Raw genomic sequence first — 17,816 nt, 5'->3', positions numbered from 1 at the left:
AGTAATGTCAACAGGCATTTCATTTTCACACAATGTAAGAATGTGTGTCCATTTATCATGACTCCCCTATTCTTATTCCCTGCATATTAATGTGCTGTCACGATGGCTCCTGCCTTTTTCAGATTGTACTGCACATACTTATACAGAGCCCCCAATTCACTCTCATTCTCCGCCACTAATATAATATTTCTGTGGCTGCTGGAATTGCTGCAGTCACCATATTTCACTATGGTAATGGACAAAGTTTGCTTTCATTGTCCTCTCTCTTTTTTTTTCTAGTATTAAGCTGCAAAAATGGAGGAAAGCTCAAAGAGGCGGCAGCATTTTGTAGTCTAGCCTGTCAACACTCCACAGGTTGCTTTAAGCACAATAAACCCGCCATAAAGGGAGGTGCACGTAAGCCGTCCCTGGATGCTTTATGAGGCGGGCACAGGCAGAAGTCGAGCCCTTACAGGAGCCAGCAGTGTCCGCCGCCACCACCGTGCCATGATGGAGCAAGGGAGCGAAAACAAAGCCGAGCCGTGCGAGGGGGGAGAGAGGAGGGGGGAGGGAGCAGAGGAGGTCTCCCACCGCTGCAGGCAAAGCAACAGCGGTGCACACCGCGTAGATACAGCATGTCAACACCCTAAATCATCTTCCTGTTGTCATTTTGCACCTTACACCCGTAAGATTTCCTCTAAACAATGAGGCGCCGACGTATTTGTGCGCGCTTGTTCAAACAGCAGCCGCAACCACGTATAACACGCCGCGTGGTGCAAACAGCACAGCCACCATTACCTTTTCATAAAAATAAACATCATAATAATAATAATACAGAGAGACACAACAATAAACAGAGGAGTTGACTGACCTGCGGGTGTTGCTCCAAATATCCGCACCACCGGCACTTTCTTCACGTCGCTCTGCCTGAATTCAGAGTAGCAGACGTCCAGGTCTTTAATGGGTCTTGCCAGGTAATAGTCTGCGGTGACGATGCGCACGGCAAACATGACTGTCCGTCAGAGAGGGACCGACCGACCAAAAAAAGAAAAAAAGCAAAAGAAACTACTGTTAGGAGTCCATAAGACGCGAGGACCTCGGTGGCCAGTCGATACCAACCGAGGGGGAGTGCTGTCACCGGGGTAAAAACAACGACAAAGCGGAGGGGAAAGCCCGGTTGTGTCCCATGTAAAAAAAAAAAAAGAAAAAAAGAAAAACCGCGAACAAAGATCCCCGGTGGCTCCGGCTCAGCTCGAGGTGCCGCCGCGGCCGTTGGGAGTCCAACCGCCGGCTGCGGAGAGCGAAACTCAACGGTGGCGGGTAATTGTCCGACGCCGTACAGCTGTCGGATCCATGTTGTACTTACTAATTTGTGGCTGTCCCGTGATTTTTTTTATTTAGCCCCCTCTCTGTGGTGTTTTTGTTTTTCGGCCAGGAAGACGTTCCCCCCGGGGGCTTCCGGTATGTAGCGTTATCTTTCCAAATCACGTCCCAGAACTAGTCCCAGCCAGTCCCGTTTGATCAGACAGCCCCTCGGTTGTGCTCCGTCTTCTTCCATAACAGGCTAGCCCGCGTTAGCTAACCTACGACGGACTCCCAAGGTGCTCGGAATACGGAGGATCAGTACATCCGGTTACGATTTTCAGAATAAAAGCAATGCCGAAGAATTGGAGCGTGATGATACAAAACACCTGAGTAAAAAATAAACGTGTCTCCATCGCTACGTAATTTCATGTTGTTAAATTATTGTTACGTAATATAATAATAATATAGTATATTATGTTATTATAATTTAACATGTTTAGAATTATTATATTATATAAAACATACTATTCTGTCACAACACTATAATCATATTATTTTACTCTATTTTATATTTATTACATTTTAAAATATCATTTTAACATATCTTCCTATTTTTTTTAAGATTAATTTTTTTTTAATTGTTATTAAATTGACAGGATATCATATATATTTTAGAATTTTTTCTCCCTACGATTTTCTATTTATATTAAATCATTAATGTCCACTATACTTTCCTTTTCATCCTCTCACAAAAGACATAAGACACACACACACACATGGCATAGGCACATACCATACACATCATATTCTTCTCATTTTGTTCGTCTCTATAACTGTTTATTGTTTTTTGTTGTCATTTACATGTTGTCATTTACATGCTTTTATTTTCATTTACATGTTGTCTTTTTCATGCTTTCATGGACTGCCTGGCCAAGATTTTTAGCTGCTTGGTGCTGCATATTATTTAAGTTAAATTAAACACTATTAATGACGAATAAATAAGATGGTTGTCCTCATGAGGATGCTATCAGCAACCCAAAGCAACTGTTGTACAATTACAGTGTCTCATGAACACCAGTAGCCTTTTAACAACACATTAGTGATTTATGGGCTAAGCATGCAAGCTGCCTCTGGGTAACTGCTGTGGCAGTCTTTAATTGGAAGAGGGGATGTTAAATGGATGGTAAGCAGAGAGTCTTGAGTGCTCCTTCAGTTGAAGATATTTATAGTGTAAAATGTGCGCAAGAGTCAAAAAATCTGTTAAAAAATATCTTGATCTAGACTATATCTATCTCGATATCTATGTATAGCTCACTATCTTGAGCTGTAATGTCTAGATTTCTTCTTTGGGTTGGGGTAGAGTCAGTAGAGCCAGCTTACACTTCTTGTTGTTGTTATTGGTTCTTGTACATAAGCAGGTACAGTATGTAAACAAATGCCATACAACATAGAAACTGGTCAGACGCTTCCCTTAAAAGTGTCCATTAAACCACACTCAAAGCTCAACTATTGATCTGCTATGAACACTTTATATCAATTTAAACCGGCACAGGAAGCTTAGGCTCATACCTAATATACCACTTATGTAATATGATCCCAGTATTCCAATAAAATTACACTTTAGTGGGAAAATATGCAATCATAAATACTTTTTAAAAAGTGAGAAATACAAGTTACACTTTTATTGTTTTAGTCACTCTGATATGTGAGTGCTAACAGCACTTTAAGCCAGTGCCGCAATGCCACCCACAATATCAAACAGATGCCTTTGGAGGACTTTTATTTTATAACTGAATGCGTTTCAGCTTAGGAAGTGGAAACAGGCCTGTGGAACATTGAATTGACATCTTTGCAACTCATTTGCTGCTGCAGCATCAACACATGGATCAGACCCAGATCAAAGAGATGGAAAGCTTTGCCTCCCTCATTGGTCACTTGTTAGGGGACAGGGTTTTTTTTTTATTGGCTGATATATTTCCTGTCACTGAAGAAAGAAAAAAGCTTATCCTAGAATACATAAAACAAAAAGCATCACACAGGGAAGCATTCATAAAGGAATATTTTACAACTGGATTATTTTAGCACCACAGATATGCTGTAGGCCTATACGGGAATCATTGATATAGGAAAGATTAAATTACCATAAAGAGATAAATATGAAGTGAAAACAAACCAACACTCGTGTGCTGTAACTTCTTCAATATCTATATTATTTATATTCATTAATTACTACAGTTTGTGGGAGTTTTCAGGAAACTGAGAGCTTTAATTCTGCAGACAGCTGGACAGTCTTTTGCAGCATAAATCGCCTCTTCAGGGCCATATTGACAATAACAAGGACATGTCAATTCTGGGGTTTCAGTGACCTGTGGAGGAGTTTATATCATATAATGACACAGAATTATGAATTAAGAACTGAAGAATTAAGGATGATTCAGTCAATATACAAAAACTTGATTGATTTTTGGTCATAAATCACACTTCCGTTTCCACACAAATCTAGGGGATATAAAATGACAGTTAAATCCATTTAGAAAATGTGAAAACAGAAGAAAGTTTGGACCCAGTATACAGTAAAATCTTGGTTACAGCTGTTCCTATTTGGAAATATTGTCACAAATAGAACATATCCAATGAAAATATCTGTAAATGTTCTGTTCTTCACTCATTGCATTCAGTTAATTTCTGTTATTAAGAAAAAGATTCATCCAAAATGTCTCCAAACATGAGCACGATCTGAAATAGTCTTTAAAATGAAAGCTTTAACGGAGGAAACACTTGCTTTTTAATCTGTCAGGACTTCAAATGTATATATATATATATATGTATTCTGTATGAATCTACCACCTACAGGTGCTAGTCTGGTGATGCGTCTGATGTCTTCTTGCCCACTACACATCTTCAGGGCTGTTCAGTATTCCAGTCAGTTTCCTTTAATGGCCTGACAGGCATCAGTGGAGGATGTGCTGAGCTCACTGCTTTCTCCTCTCCACTGAAAGAGCCATAACCGTCTCCGAACAGCTGGTTCGGTCCGGTTCATACTGGGGACATTGCAGTCAACGACTCCCCGATGATGAAAAATGTGTCATTAGCATTTTAATCTCGATGGAGACGGAGCCTCTGTCTGCCTGAGTGTGTGCTGACCTTGAGTGAGAGCCTGGCCCTCTTAATGAACCAATCACCAGGCATCTGCTTACATTTGGCAGCAGCACGTACTGTCTATGTGCATGTGTGAGGGACAGTTTTAACTTCAAACTAATCCAGGGATATTATATACGCCACATGTAATGCAGTGTTAGGCGGGAGCTTTTATCTAAAGTGCCTAACAGTACCGTATACTGATGGTCCCAGCGGGAGCAGAACCCCGACACTGCCACTGTGAAAGTGCCATCTTCTACTCGTTCCCATCACGAAAACCCATTTGTTTTTAGCAGTGTGTTCCTCTCAGTGATGGTGAATTAAAGGAGGGAAAAAAAAGAGACGTGGCTTAAAGGAACAGATCCTCCAACACGACGAGGTCCAAACCTTGTAATGAGGCTGGATCGCGAGCAGCCAACGAGCGAGATTGAGGACGTAGTTGAAAACTGTTGTAGAACAGCTGTAAACACCTGACATCATCGCGTCCATGATGATGATGAACTATGATCACTCAGTCAATCAGTCAGTCAACTTCATGTCTTTCAAAACTGGGAGCCCACAGAAGAAGAACGTGAGTCTGAACTCAAACTATGAAAGAGAAACTCCACTGAATTCTGTTTACAGGCGTAGTTTTAAAGTTTTTAAAAAAAAAAGTTGTAGAAAGCCTTTTGTGTCTCCAGAGCGAGCCGTGTGAACGCCGACACACTGCCTCAAGTGATGTGTGAGTCAGCGTCAGTCGGGGCTGAGGATGACCAGTCTGAAAATGTAATAATCTAAGAAGTGAGGTTACAAGACCTCTTACTCACATCGCACGCCTGAATCTGCAACGTGTGGGTGATGTAGGTTTTTGGGTTGCCTGTCCGTCCGTCCTTCTCATTCTCGTGGAAGCTATAACTCAGTAACACCTTGAGGAAACTTCTTCTAATTTGGCACAAACATTCACTAGGACTCGAGGATTAACTGATTAGATTTTAGTGGTCAAAGGTCAAAGGTCAAGGACCTCACAAAACACGTCCGTGGCCATAACTCACAAATTCATTCAATAATTATGACACAGTTTAACTCAAATGTCAATGAGGATAAAATGAAGTGATGACATTTTATATCCAAATGGTCAAAGGTCACTGTCGCTGTGACATCATAATGTTCTGCAAAAACACTTCTGGCCATAATTCAACGCTGTAACTCAAAGGAGAGACTGTGACCATACTTCCTGTAACTTGGCTGGTCGGTGGAGGAAACAGCAGTGAGGTCGTAATTCTAATTTTTTACATCTCCAAGCTCGACTGATGCTCAGCATGAATATGTTGTGGCCTGAGAGAGAGTGGGGATGGAACGATGTGTTGTTTTGGTGGCCTTACAAAATGGGAGTCAACTGTTCCGTTAAGAGTAACGTCCCTCAGTAAAGATGATTCATAATGGAAAATAAGGAGCCGTTATTTCTCTCCCGTCATTGTTAATCCTTAGTTGGAGCGTCTTCCTTCACTTCTGATCAGTTTACTTTGGTCAAACGATCCTCCATACTTCCACAGCAGCTGACCCGACTGACAGGGACCGACAGGTTCGACCGTCGCAGCTGCCTGTGTCAGTGCGTCACATCTACACTGGCTGTAAAATGTAAAAATAGAATTGCAAAAACAAAAAAGAATTGTAGGATATATTAGGGTAAGAACTCCTCTCATTTCCCATTTCAGCAGGAGCGATGCATGTTGTCCTGAATATACTAACGAAGGGGAAAAAGTCATAAAATCAGTCATCACAGGGAGTGTATTTTGCAATCAGCGGAGCAGATGGATTAGGGGACCCAGGCCTTGTTGGGGAAGGTTGTGTGTGTCTGGTTGCTTTGGACTCACCAGATAAGGCAGAGTGGAGTGGCACACAAGTCCTGGAACAATAACAAACACTGGATTTATTGGCGCTGGCAGGGCTTGTGTTTACAGAAATCACCCTCGTGCAGGAGCTGATAAAAGCCTGGACATCACCACCAGAGTTCCCTTCACACTCACTGATGTGAGCAAATAAATTTCTCGTCAGGTTTGGTAAGCAGGCTGAACTGGTCTGTGCACACTGACAGCACCGATGAGGAAGTTCAGGGCTGTTGAAGGTGTCCCACACATCGTTGGCTTATCAGGGGGGTTAGGGTGCAACATATGGACAGGATGTTTCTGTTCTCAGATCCCAATCTACAGATCCTTTACCACAACGTTGCTCTCATGAACCTTGTGAACTTCTTCCTTAACCACAGTGGAGATGACAGTTGTCAGTCAGACACCCTCACCAGCTGATTTATAATAGAATATATAAAATATATAATATCAATAATATATATGGAAGACCTGTTGTCATGAAGAGGTGAACATGTTTATTATGTGGGACATGCTGCCACCTTTTGGTTAACTGTATGTGTTACACAGATTGTGCGCGTGGCACTGGAGCAATTACAGGCTTTGGCAGTGTTTTGTTTTTTAATTATAATCTCATAATAATTTTTTTGAGTCCAAAGAATCTATCAAAAAATGATTTATTACATTTGCAAATTACGTTTTATTAAACTGAAAGCAAAAAAAAAGAAAAGTTAATTACAAAAAATACAAAGCATTCGAGGTATCCTGATCTCATGAGCCGTGTTTCCATCTGCAGCAGACAAACTGAGAGTGAACTTTGGACTTACATTTGTCAGGTTGACAGAAACACAACTATAAATTCCTGCTGATTTCGCTCTTTGTCTGCTGGGTGTGTAAATAGACGACTGTTCGTCAAAACTACTTCATAAAGTAAAGCTACGCCAGGTTTTGTGTTTACAGGTGATTCTGCTGCCCCCTAGAGGCCAAGCAAAGGAATTAATAGAAGCTTTAGGTTTAAAATGTGTCCAACCTACAAAGTACAACTACCACCAATTTGTAACAACTGTGTAATCAGAACGGCTTTTATAAAAATATATGAATTTATAACTCCATTAAAATGGCAAAACACTGTTAAAAGCTATAAGTACTGCTAATGGCAGACTCCGGGCTCTGTAGTGTGCGGGATGCGTTGTTAATTGTTGCTGTCCTCAAAGAGGAAGCTGGTGAGATCAGTAGTATAATGGATCAACACAACAAACAAACAAACAAGTGACTCGTCTGCTGCAGGAGTAACAGTCCTCATCTCACCCACAGCATGCCGGGGTTTTAACAAGAATAAAACTTATCGTCCGCGTGTTTTCCTCAGAGCGGCCGGACAGTGAGGGTGAGGTCGGGCCCCTGCTGAGGGATGAAGTAGCGCTCCTCCCTGAGCAGGCGCAGCAGCAGGTCCTGGGTGTCCTGGGGCCAGCGGTAGATCCTGGTGCTCTGGAGCCAGGTGGGGACGTGTCTCTGCGACACAGACGTAACACACATCAGTCACTGAGATGTGATGTGAGCTTCAGCTGCAGTAACCACCATTTATTTACCTTTGACGTTGTGCTTCCTTTATTTAACACCAAATATTTAACCCAGAGCGAGATCTCCTCTCCCGGCTCACTGCAGATGTTCTGGTCTCGGCACAGTTCACAACACTGTCCCCGAACATCCACAGTAAGATCAGGCCTTTGTGGCTTTGGGGGGGTTTGCTCTTCAGTTTTTCAGGGACACTATTACATTATTTACAGCCTGTTTAAACAGCTTTGTGACGATAGAAAAATATAGAAAACAGATGAATAATTTTGGATGGATATGGTTTTGCATACACTTGCACACACCAGTGACAGTGGCAGGACGGGGCGACCACTAGAGGGCACTGTGGGGTCAGGTGCACAGACTGGGAAAGGGAAGTAAATACTGGAATGGTCAAACCAGGACTGTGAAGGGTGAGGTAGACGTCCATGTGTTCTTTGATTATAAAGCAGGTGTAGGTTATTTGAGTGCCGCTTATCTAGCTCAAGGGAACGTTTTATTTGATTAGACAACTTATAAATGCTCGGGGGTTCAATGTGTGCCATTGTTGGGTTTCCACAACACTGTAACCAGGAAGGAAGGAGAGACCGTGACCGTACTTCCTGTAACTTGGCTGGTTAGCGGAGTGAACTGGGGTCAGGTGACTCTTCGCTGTGCTCTGCTGTTTATTGCTTGTACCTACCTTAGTCGCAGTAGGAAACAGCACCGGCACCAGTCTGAAGTTGCGGCAGCCTTGTTGGATGAACTCATTTTGGATCTGTGCCAACAGGGAAAGAGGATAATCAGCTCTCACAGCACTCAATAACCTTTCTGTAAGAGTTTCACTTAATATCACAGGCTGAAATAAAATCAATACACTTGCTTCTTCCTTTATCTTTGTGTGGGTAAAATTGTTAGCATTTGTCCGTGTCCTTTTTTTGTCTTCTTTTTTTGTTTTTTAACTGTGAGCTGAATTGGAGCCACTGATGCGCTTTTCATTTTACAGAACTCAGCGAGGCGTTCACTGTAGTCTGGGAAATGTAATGAATACTGGACAGACACAGGCGTGAAAGTGAAGTTCATTTTCTCTCTTTGGATGTAAATAAGTAAAAAAAAGCTTCTTGGTCTTTACACACAGGCTGTGACAGGCCACACTGACACTGTGGGAGTGGGAGGTCTTTACTTCCTCACCCTCCTGTCTTTACATGCATGTGTGAGGAGGGAGTTTTATGACGTAATCTTATCTGGCGAAAGTTTTCCTCTCACCTGATTGTGAATGTATTTAGTGTGCAGGCCGTGGTCGTCGTCTCCGTCTCCCTCCACGTCCTCCTTGTACTTGGGGCTGATGACGACGATGATAAGCACTGATTTCTGTAAAAAACAAATAAATCCATCTCACTCTCAGGCCTCACAGACGACTACATTATAAACGGATTCACTCAGACTTGCATCATTCAGAAAGCTGTCCATCCATTTGGTGATGCCCATTCTTCTGATCGGATTATCGAAGATGTCGATCTGTTGAGAGACAGGCGGAGTGTGAGTGTTTGTAGGGAAAGTCACTCAGACACAGAGGTGAAGGACAGATGTTCTTACCGCTGGTTTGAATCCTTGATCCGTCAGAAACTTGGTGAAGAGAATAATGTCTTGGGCTGTGTCCACTGAATATGTGATGAAAACGTTCCCTGTCGAATGGAGATGTGATTATTACATCATTTAAACTCAGGATAAAAACAAGCATTACACGCACGTGCTGGTGCAGGGACGTGGATGGGACTTACTGCATTCCTCAGGTAAGCTTATGGTCTTCCTGATCTCCCTCGTGGCCGGTCCTGAACGTGCACCGTAGGAGCAATCTATGCTGACCTCGTGCATCACGTCTCGAGGAGGCGCCACGCGCTGAGCCACGGACTCTGGGGCCGGATGTGGGGCATCTGGAAGTTGCGGCCTGTTTTCGGCGGGATTCCTGTGAAAGGAAATAATCAGAAAACAGTTACTGTTCATGATGCGGAGAGAGAGAGAGAGAGAGAGAGATAATATTAGACAGGAGATGTTCTCCTACCGGGACCGTTGGTGGTGCGGAGGCTGCTGGTGTGGATCTGCTGAGTAATGATGCTTATTATAATAACCATAATTATGAATGTGACGGCGCTGATTTGTTGCGGGGCAGCACGCACAATATCTGAGATGACTCCCCGGCTTTGGGTTGGCGCCTGCAGGGAGACACGGAGGAGAACCATCACAGACATGTTTTTGTCCTGCTTTGGTTTTACAATAATTTAACAGCAGTTTTACTTCTGCAGACTGATGTGGCCTGCAGCCAATATTAAACACTACTATCAATATCTTTAAAATGTACAATAATTGCCACGGGGGAAATTAAAGTCGTAATTTTAAGAATAAAATCATAATATTTCAAGAAAAAAAAGTCATAATGTTACGTTAATTAAAGTTGTAATATTTCAAGAGAATTGAAAATGTAAAATAAAAGCTTAATTTTAAGAACATTACATCAACCAATAAAAACAGGTAAAAGGTGAGTCAGTGGCAGCTGCTGTTTGTCTGTCTAACTATAGAATAGACTCAGTTTCTACACAATGTTTTCAGTGTCCTGATGATGATGATGATGATGATGATGATGATGATGAGCCAAAAGAGGAAGTTTCTCCTTATTTGTGAAACCTAAAGTAGAACCTGACAGGATGCTCCATGTTCCTCATTTTAAAGCTTCTGATGTTTCCCCTCTAAAACATCACAGAACCTTCAATCACAACTTTACTCTCGTAATATTACGACTTTTTTTTTCCTTCTTGAAACTGATTACTTTTCCCTCCAGTGTGGCTCTAACCCTCCGTCCTGCCACTGAGACCCAGACAAATAAAATTAGTTTTGGTTGAAGAGCTCATTAAAACAACGATGCACACCTATTCAACAGGAGGTCTACATGAAGAATGAAGCAGGTGTGTGACACTGTGTGAAGCTGATAAATACATTAATCCTATGTTCATAATGTGTTATGCACATCATCACACAACGCTGGCACCGGCACCAGACGTCCCTGTGTTTGCACTGATAGTGAAACACCTACACTGAGCAGGCTGCCTGTGGGCTGCAGGGTGTTGTGACGGGCCGTCGTAGGTCCAGTTAAAGTCCGACACCAGCGGGAGAGGAGCTTCCAAGCTTTCCACCTCCTCCACGGAGCAGTGCTGGGGCCAGTTCGAAGGGCCTGCAAAGCCTCTACAGGGGTTCAGCATGCGGCCCCGTTCATACAGCTGTATCTCCCTGAGGCCGTGAGGCCAAACAACGGCAGGGTGCGGTGGGTTCACTTGTCCCGGGTGTGTTTGCGGTACAAAGCGGGGATCCGGAGCAGCGTGGCCGGCAGCTCTGGGTTCATGCTGGTGCTGGGTCTCGGGGAGTCTCCTCTGCCTGACGTCGTGTGCTCCTCCACCAGGCGGCTCAGGGTCGTAGTCCTGCGGCCTCCGGCTGGTCTCTGTAGGTCCGCTACACTGTTCACAAGAGGGAGGCCAGACCAGGTCCAGACTGGAGGACGTCATGCTCTCATCCATCTCCACAGGAACACTCTGATGAGGGCAAGGTCCTGACAACAAGAGCCGACAGATAAAACAGGTTTTCACTTCACTTATTTTGTCTCACGTGTTTATTTAGCAGGTACAAAGCACATTAATAAACATAAATGTAAATGTGACAGAATTTGCCAAATGACTCCTTTTCATCTGCTTCCCTGGACACGTGGCAATGTCACGGTTTGCCTTAAGGACTCTTTGGGTTTGGACTTTTTAAATCAGTTTGGTCATTGTCATTTCCTGTTTTATTTTGAAGTGGCTTCCCTCTCGTGTGTCTTGTTTTTACTTCCTGTCTTTGTCCCGTTTCCCTCCTGTTTGATTGTCTGCCCCGCCCTGATGTGTTTCACCTGTGTTTTACTGTCCTTCTGAATTTAAGTCTCTGTCTTCCCTCTGTCAGTCTGTCTGTCTGTCTGTCTGTCTGTCTGTCTCCATGGTGATTCATCTGGATCTCCAGTTTTCATTCTTTTCCTAAGTTATTGGATTTTCTATGTTTTTTTGTTCCTGGCTGGTTTATTTTAGATTCATGTTCTTTTTGAAAGTTGTTAAACCTTTTTTTGCAACTTACTACTTTTATACTGTTAAAACTATAAGAAGGTTCAAAAAAGCAGAACCACAGAGAATCTAAAAGTCTCGCTGGTAGTAAGCACAAACAATAAGGGCAAAAGAAATGACACAAAGATTTAAGTATTTGAACTTGATGTTTGCTGATAACTGATTAAACATTTCTAGTTAAATTTGGATGACGTGTCTGTTTTCAGGTCTAAAGGAATAAAAACAGTTTGTGGCAGCACAGTAGGAGCCAGTCCGTGCAGGAGACAAGGATCTGCATATTTAATGATGTTTTCTTGGTTTAATATGTAGTATTTTGTGTGTAATGCTTCAGTGTTAACCTGGGACCAGGTTGTCAAACAAAATGTGATATGAGAAAAGATCCCAGAGTGCATATACATCACTGCAGCCTCTGTATATATAGTCTCTTAAAATCTCCAGGTAAATGTGACCCTGTAGTTCCAGGTAGAGAGGTGATCTCCACCTTTCGGATATTCAAGAAACAACAGGATGGTTAAAACCAATGACATCCTCAGCTCCGGATGACCTGCAAGAGCCAATGAAAGCTTGTTCTGTTGGTCCAGCTGGACAAATATTCAGGGAGAAAAGCCCTAAGTGGGTGAGAGCAAAAATCTGGCTTTGCTTTTTGTCTACAAGTCACTAAATGGTCTGGGCCCTAAATATATTTCTGAAATGTTCCATGTATAGAAGCTTAATGGGCTGAACTGTAACTGGCTTTAAAGAGAAGCTAAAAACTGCTCTATTGTCCTCTGCTTTCAGCTAATCTTCTAATCTTTGCACCTTAATGAGATATTATCTTTTTTACAATCTGTGCTTTTATACTGTTTTTCACTGCTTTTTATTTCTGTTAAACACACTGAATGATCTAAACATCTAACACTGATGATGGTGCGTTTTCAATATGGTGTAAACACAGGAAAATCTAGGTTAGAAACAACGATATAAGATGGTGGATTTGGTCTTTTCTGATTTAAAACTTGTAACTTGAACCCTTACCAGGGTTCCTTTCTTTATTTAATTCAATCTTTTTATCTATAAGACATGTTTGTATTCCCAGATGGCTTGTCATCTCTATTTTCAGAGACCAGGGTGCAGTTGATTTAACACGTCATAGAATGGAGAGCAGAATATTTGTGGTTATTTCATCACAGACTGGACAGATTTATGAGCGCTGTGAGTCCGATAAGGTTTTGTCTCCTACCTTTGAAAGAGTCCATTTTCTCACAAAGTGTCTGTACCTCTGGTGAAGTGAAAATAAAAGCAGTGTTAAAGGAATTTAATAGTGCACGACACCTTTAAAGAGACACGTACAGTACAGCATATTTACAAAGGCACAACTGGCACAAAAACAACTTCAGTTTCAACCAACAGCAAAGCCAGTGCCACCAGGTAAATGATCACTGTTGAAAATACACATTTTACAAAGTAAAAAGCAGATAGAAAAGTATTAGCACATAATGAAATTGGATCTTCCTCACTTAGTGAAACACACAGATGTTTATAGAACCGTTTGGGTGTAACATATCAACTCGATCACTGCACTAGCACAAAGGTCAAAGTCACTGATCTACAGGTATGTGAGGTATGTCTCTTTAAAAAAGTACTTTTTTATTATGTTTTCCCCTCACATACACATAATTCACATGCAGTGAATTTAAAAACACGTCACTGTACTCCCACACCTACCTTTCCTCAGAACTCCTTATCCCTCAGGCACGGCACGGCAACAACCCTGTTCTGAGGCAAACAGGAAGCATTCCCACCGCTGGGCCCTTTCTGGTTTATGCAAAACTTGGAAGTCTCGTGACCCATTTATGCAAATGATGCGGGGCATTAACACTACAGCTGCCAATCAGGTTGTTCCTTCAGCAGGGTAGGCGTCCTGCAGCCAGTCAGGTCTAACAGCTCCTTTGATTTGAAAGGTGTCGGGTGTCTTTTTCAACTCACCAGCGGAAAAGACAATATAAAGCAATGAATTACAATAATATGACAAGTAAAGAATGACATTACACAGTTGGACCTCATGTAGCAGGTTAACTAAAGGGCACACCAAAGATATTACAATTCATTCTGTGTGGGCCCATAAAGAAATGTAATATATGACATACATGTCCTTATATCAACATATATACATGTCAAAATATCTATATGATGGATTTTTATATGGTATAGAGTATATAGTAACATTTTGTGACCATATATGTTGACAATATATGTTTAATTTATATATGCAAGACAATTCAAATATATGAACATATATATATATGAAAGAAAACATATTTGTATGGTAAAGACATACTGTATATGTCAATATATGAAGTAGTTCCAATTTCTAGTAGGTTTTATATATAATTTTTACATCTATGTTTTTGTTTTATTTGTACATATTTCATAAACAGACATTCAAGTATGTACATGTGTGACATTTGCATATGGCCGAACAAAAACACCCCAAACCAAATTTAATGGCAGTCCAGTAGTTGCAACAAATCTCATGGTGGCGCTGGTGAAAAACTCGGGACCATCAAAGTCATTCCAACTTGAACTTTCAGGCTAAAGTCTGATCATTGTGTGTTCTACTGTCTGTTTGAGGTCGGTTAGCACCACAGTCACAGGGTCGCTGGATGGCGACGCCTTATGATCCGTAACTGAGAAGACCTTCATGGTTGTGTGGGTGAGAACGGAGCCCAGCTCACGTGCCTTCGCCTTACAAGTCACCACCTGGACCAGCTCCCGCCGGAAGCGCTGGCTGACCATGCAGTACAGCAGGAAGTTGGTGGTGGAGTTAAGGTTCTGCAGCATGTTGGCTAAGTCTCCGGCCACGTTGATCGGGATGCTGTAGTTGTTCCTGTTGAAGTTCTCGTTGTTGTACTTTGTTCTCAGGATGCAGTATGTGACGAAGCGCGGCAGGCTGAGAACGACGAAGGTCACGGAAACGGTGCCGAGCAGCAGGATGGTCCTCCTCAACATGCCCCTGGTGCTCCTCCCGTGCATGACGCGGCGCTCCTCCTCCGTGAAGAGGTTGCTGGCCCGGCAAAGATGATATCCGATGAGGTAGTTAAAGATGATGACCAACACGATGGGGATTCCCCCTGAGAGGAAGGTGGTTATCCACACTATAACGGTAGAGTAGGCCTCATCACGGTATCGGCACCTGGGCAGCGTCACGTTCTCCCCGTCCACGGTCAAGTTAACCTGTGTGACAGTATTGATCCAGCCCAGTGGCACAGAGACCAGGTGTGACACCAGGACGATAGCCACGCAGGTCAGCTTAGTGACCCGGGCCTGGGAGAAGTTCTGCCTGGCCGCCGTGCTGCGGAGAACGAGGTAACGCTCGATGGTAAACACCACCACGATCCAGGAGGAGCTATACAGCGACCCATACTGCAGGAACCCCAGGATGCCACACCAGGGGTGGGAGTGCCAGAAGGGCTGCAGCAGCCAGAAGGTGAGGGTCAGGTCGATGAGGATCACCCACACCAGGTAGAAGGTGTCCACGATGGCCAGACAGCTCAGGTAAACGATGGCCGTGTTGGACATCCCACACTTACGGAAGCAGATCATGTAGAATGTGAAGAGATTGGCTGAAGGAAAAGACAGGAGCAAAGGAGCTTATTTATCTGACTGGTCGTCCATGAAGTGTGATTACTTTATTGATTAAAGCAACATTAATGTTGGCCACTTGGCAGCAGCAGAGGGAGCAATAAAAAAATACAGTTTACAATTCTTGTTTTTGATGTTATGTGTAAACACCGATGTGCTGCAGATTCAGACAACATTTTCCTTTGCCACCAAGCTACTGACCTGGAATACCCACGATGCAAAGTAACGGGTAATAGATCTTCTGAACAGTGACGAAAATGGTGACGAAAATGACGCTGGCTCCCTCCATGACTCATTCACAGCCGGGCAATCGCTCACATGCTAATACCTGCAATAAAGCCATTAGAGAGCCAGGTGAGGGGGAGGAGAGTACGGTAAAGGAATACTGGGGAGGGTCCGATGCACATTAGAGCTTTTTACTGCTTGATTTGATTCTTAAACTGAAGGTTTTAAGCCTGTTGCACTTAATTTAAGGTTCTACTGTGTAAACTGTGACTTCACAGAGAAAACGCAAGAATTAAACAAAGCCATATAGATTAATTAAGCTTTGGAGATAGATTTATATTTGTATATTGCAGAGATGTCATTTTACTCCTCCCTTTAACCCGTTTGGTTGCACAAATAATGTCTCATCAGACACAAAAATGTTTTTTAGTTCAGTCGTGTTTGAACTCGTACACAGAGACTTGACAGCTCCTTGTTGCAGTAAGTAAAAGAACTTGATTCAGCTGCAGAGGTAAACTGATGACTCACAGTGAACCCTGGATGCAGGATGATCTCTCTGCTCTGGGTGGGTCTCACCTGAGAGAAACAAGCCGTTTTCTTCAGTCTCTAACTACCTGGAAAATAAAGCTGTTATGTAATAACAGAACATAAAGACCTGCTGTTATCTTGATCATACACAGATCCCTGTAGCCGTCTGGATAATGGTCTTTTGAGACTGACTTTCAGTGAACATAAAGAGATTAAGCCAAAATATTTTCCATCCTCTTTTTTTCTTTTACATTTCACAGTGAATTATCAATATATCGATAATAGAATACCAATAATCTGGGCTGATACGGGTTAATCATCTTCATCTGGGTGAAAATCTCAGTCCTCAATGTTAAAACAGATAAAATCAGACATACCTGGTGTGTATGGGACGTCCTTGGTGGTATCGTACAGACGTGGCTCTGTCCACAGAGGTGCAGGCCAGCTGGAAATGTTCTCACAAGGACCAGACCATGGATGATACGAGGAGGGAGGGATGTGTGCGACAGCTGCAGCTGCCGCCTCTATAAAGCTTCGGGAGGAGGGAGTCGCATCACCTGAGATATAGATGACACGAAGAGTCAGCTGTTTCCAGAAGGAGATACTCAATATCTGATGCCCATAAATGATGAAAAATTAAACAAAATTATGAATTAACACAAGCCTTTCCAATTGTAGGACTTTGGATTTATTATCTTTAGGAAATTGATTTTTGTGGGGAAGTGTTTAGAAAACGATCGGTTAGGAGCTCCTAGCAAACCAACCGTCACCTTATTGATCCAAGAATCAATTCTTTCTCAGGGACACGGGTTTGGGTTTCTTCCTCCACCGGAAAACTGCAACTGAAAACAAAGTTGTGAGAATGAAAGAAAGATGTTTTTTGGAAAAAAGAAAAATGGAAATATTTATATTAAAAAAGGGAAACACTGCTACAGGCGGTACTTGGATTTCTGTTCACATAAGCAAACGATGATGCTGCACAGTACTGATGGGGCTAAACTGAGTCTGGATGACTGGTCAACAGGTGACTGGTTAACAGGTGACTGGTTAACAGGTAAGCCTGTTTGTCAATGTGGCTAAAGGTGAAACTTCTGGTAAAGGGCCCTAAGGATGAAATGCTCAGAGGGCAGAGTGTGCAGCTGCCCTGTAACTAGCTAATCTTTTCAAGATGCAGGCAACTTATTAAATCTCTCATCCAGGTACTTCTGGTTTCAGCTTGTTTCGCTTAGAAGCCGGAACAGGTATCTGACAGTCTGACTGTCAACCGGGGGAACTTTTTAAAACCCTTATGAACCTCCTGCCAGAAAGAGCTTATAATTGAGGAAGGTTAGAACATGTGATACTGATTTGTCTCGGAGGATCTGCTCTGTCTCCAGCATCTCGACAGTTTACTGTAATGAGTCTTTTGAACAGGAGTAATGAAGAACCTGATGAGGCTTTTCCAACAAAAATCTCTCCATAAAGCTGAACCTGACCTTTTCTACTGACTCCC

At 42.7% G+C, this 17,816-nt stretch overlaps 3 protein-coding genes across 6 annotated transcripts in view; all 3 read right to left on the bottom strand.

Moving 5' to 3' along the window:
- rev3l (REV3 like, DNA directed polymerase zeta catalytic subunit) overlaps nucleotides 1–1,568 on the bottom strand; it is a 52,619-nt gene extending 51,051 nt beyond the window's left edge. For all 3 annotated transcript variants that reach the window (XM_056404617.1, XM_056404618.1, XM_056404619.1), the window contains exon 1: nucleotides 851–1,568. In XM_056404617.1, coding sequence (XP_056260592.1) covers nucleotides 851–989 — 139 coding nt within the window. In that variant the 5' untranslated portion in view covers nucleotides 990–1,568. The remainder of the gene's footprint in view (nucleotides 1–850) is intronic.
- A 5,199-nt stretch (nucleotides 1,569–6,767) lies between these two features.
- LOC130160854 (uncharacterized) lies at nucleotides 6,768–13,737 on the bottom strand. The gene is made up of 10 exons (XM_056363631.1): nucleotides 13,655–13,737; nucleotides 13,170–13,208; nucleotides 10,903–11,412; nucleotides 9,877–10,027; nucleotides 9,596–9,780; nucleotides 9,411–9,499; nucleotides 9,264–9,332; nucleotides 9,081–9,185; nucleotides 8,518–8,592; nucleotides 6,768–7,775 (listed from the first exon to the last, which is right to left on the bottom strand). The coding sequence occupies exons 2-10, from the start codon at nucleotides 13,183–13,185 to the stop codon at nucleotides 7,629–7,631; spliced, it is 1,347 nt and encodes a 448-aa protein (XP_056219606.1). The 5' UTR covers nucleotides 13,186–13,208; nucleotides 13,655–13,737; the 3' UTR covers nucleotides 6,768–7,628.
- On the bottom strand, nucleotides 13,230–16,891 carry LOC130160853 (probable G-protein coupled receptor 139). Of its 2 annotated transcripts, XM_056363629.1 has the most exons (4): nucleotides 16,702–16,891; nucleotides 16,325–16,410; nucleotides 15,773–15,899; nucleotides 13,230–15,552 (listed from the first exon to the last, which is right to left on the bottom strand). In XM_056363629.1, exons 3-4 carry the CDS (start codon nucleotides 15,858–15,860, stop codon nucleotides 14,522–14,524), a joined length of 1,119 nt encoding a protein of 372 aa, XP_056219604.1. In that variant the 5' UTR covers nucleotides 15,861–15,899; nucleotides 16,325–16,410; nucleotides 16,702–16,891; the 3' UTR covers nucleotides 13,230–14,521. The 2 variants fall into 2 exon arrangements, with proteins under 2 accessions (XP_056219604.1, XP_056219605.1); XM_056363630.1 differs by lacking the exon at nucleotides 16,702–16,891 and having other exon boundaries at nucleotides 16,325–16,659.
- Between the last annotated feature and the right edge of the window lie 925 nt (nucleotides 16,892–17,816).

This window comes from Seriola aureovittata, chromosome 19 (assembly GCF_021018895.1).
Source record: "Seriola aureovittata isolate HTS-2021-v1 ecotype China chromosome 19, ASM2101889v1, whole genome shotgun sequence".
NCBI classification, from domain to species: domain Eukaryota; kingdom Metazoa; phylum Chordata; class Actinopteri; order Carangiformes; family Carangidae; genus Seriola; species Seriola aureovittata.
This window is presented reverse-complemented; position numbering and strand designations above follow the sequence as displayed.

Bases quoted from the DNA above. Each gene is read 5' to 3' on its own strand.
- LOC130160854 (XM_056363631.1), bottom strand. The intron at 9,781-9,876 runs GTAGGAGAACAT...TTCCTTTCACAG, and splicing joins CCGCACCACCAACGGTCCCG to GAATCCCGCCGAAAACAGGC. The intron at 8,593-9,080 runs GTGAGAGGAAAA...CTGTTGGCACAG, and splicing joins CTAAATACATTCACAATCAG to ATCCAAAATGAGTTCATCCA.
- LOC130160853 (XM_056363629.1), bottom strand. From the start codon at position 15,860: ATGGAGGGAGCCAGCGTCATTTTCGTCACCATTTTCGTCACTGTTCAG. The intron at 15,553-15,772 runs GTCAGTAGCTTG...CTTTTCCTTCAG, and splicing joins TTGCATCGTGGGTATTCCAG to CCAATCTCTTCACATTCTAC.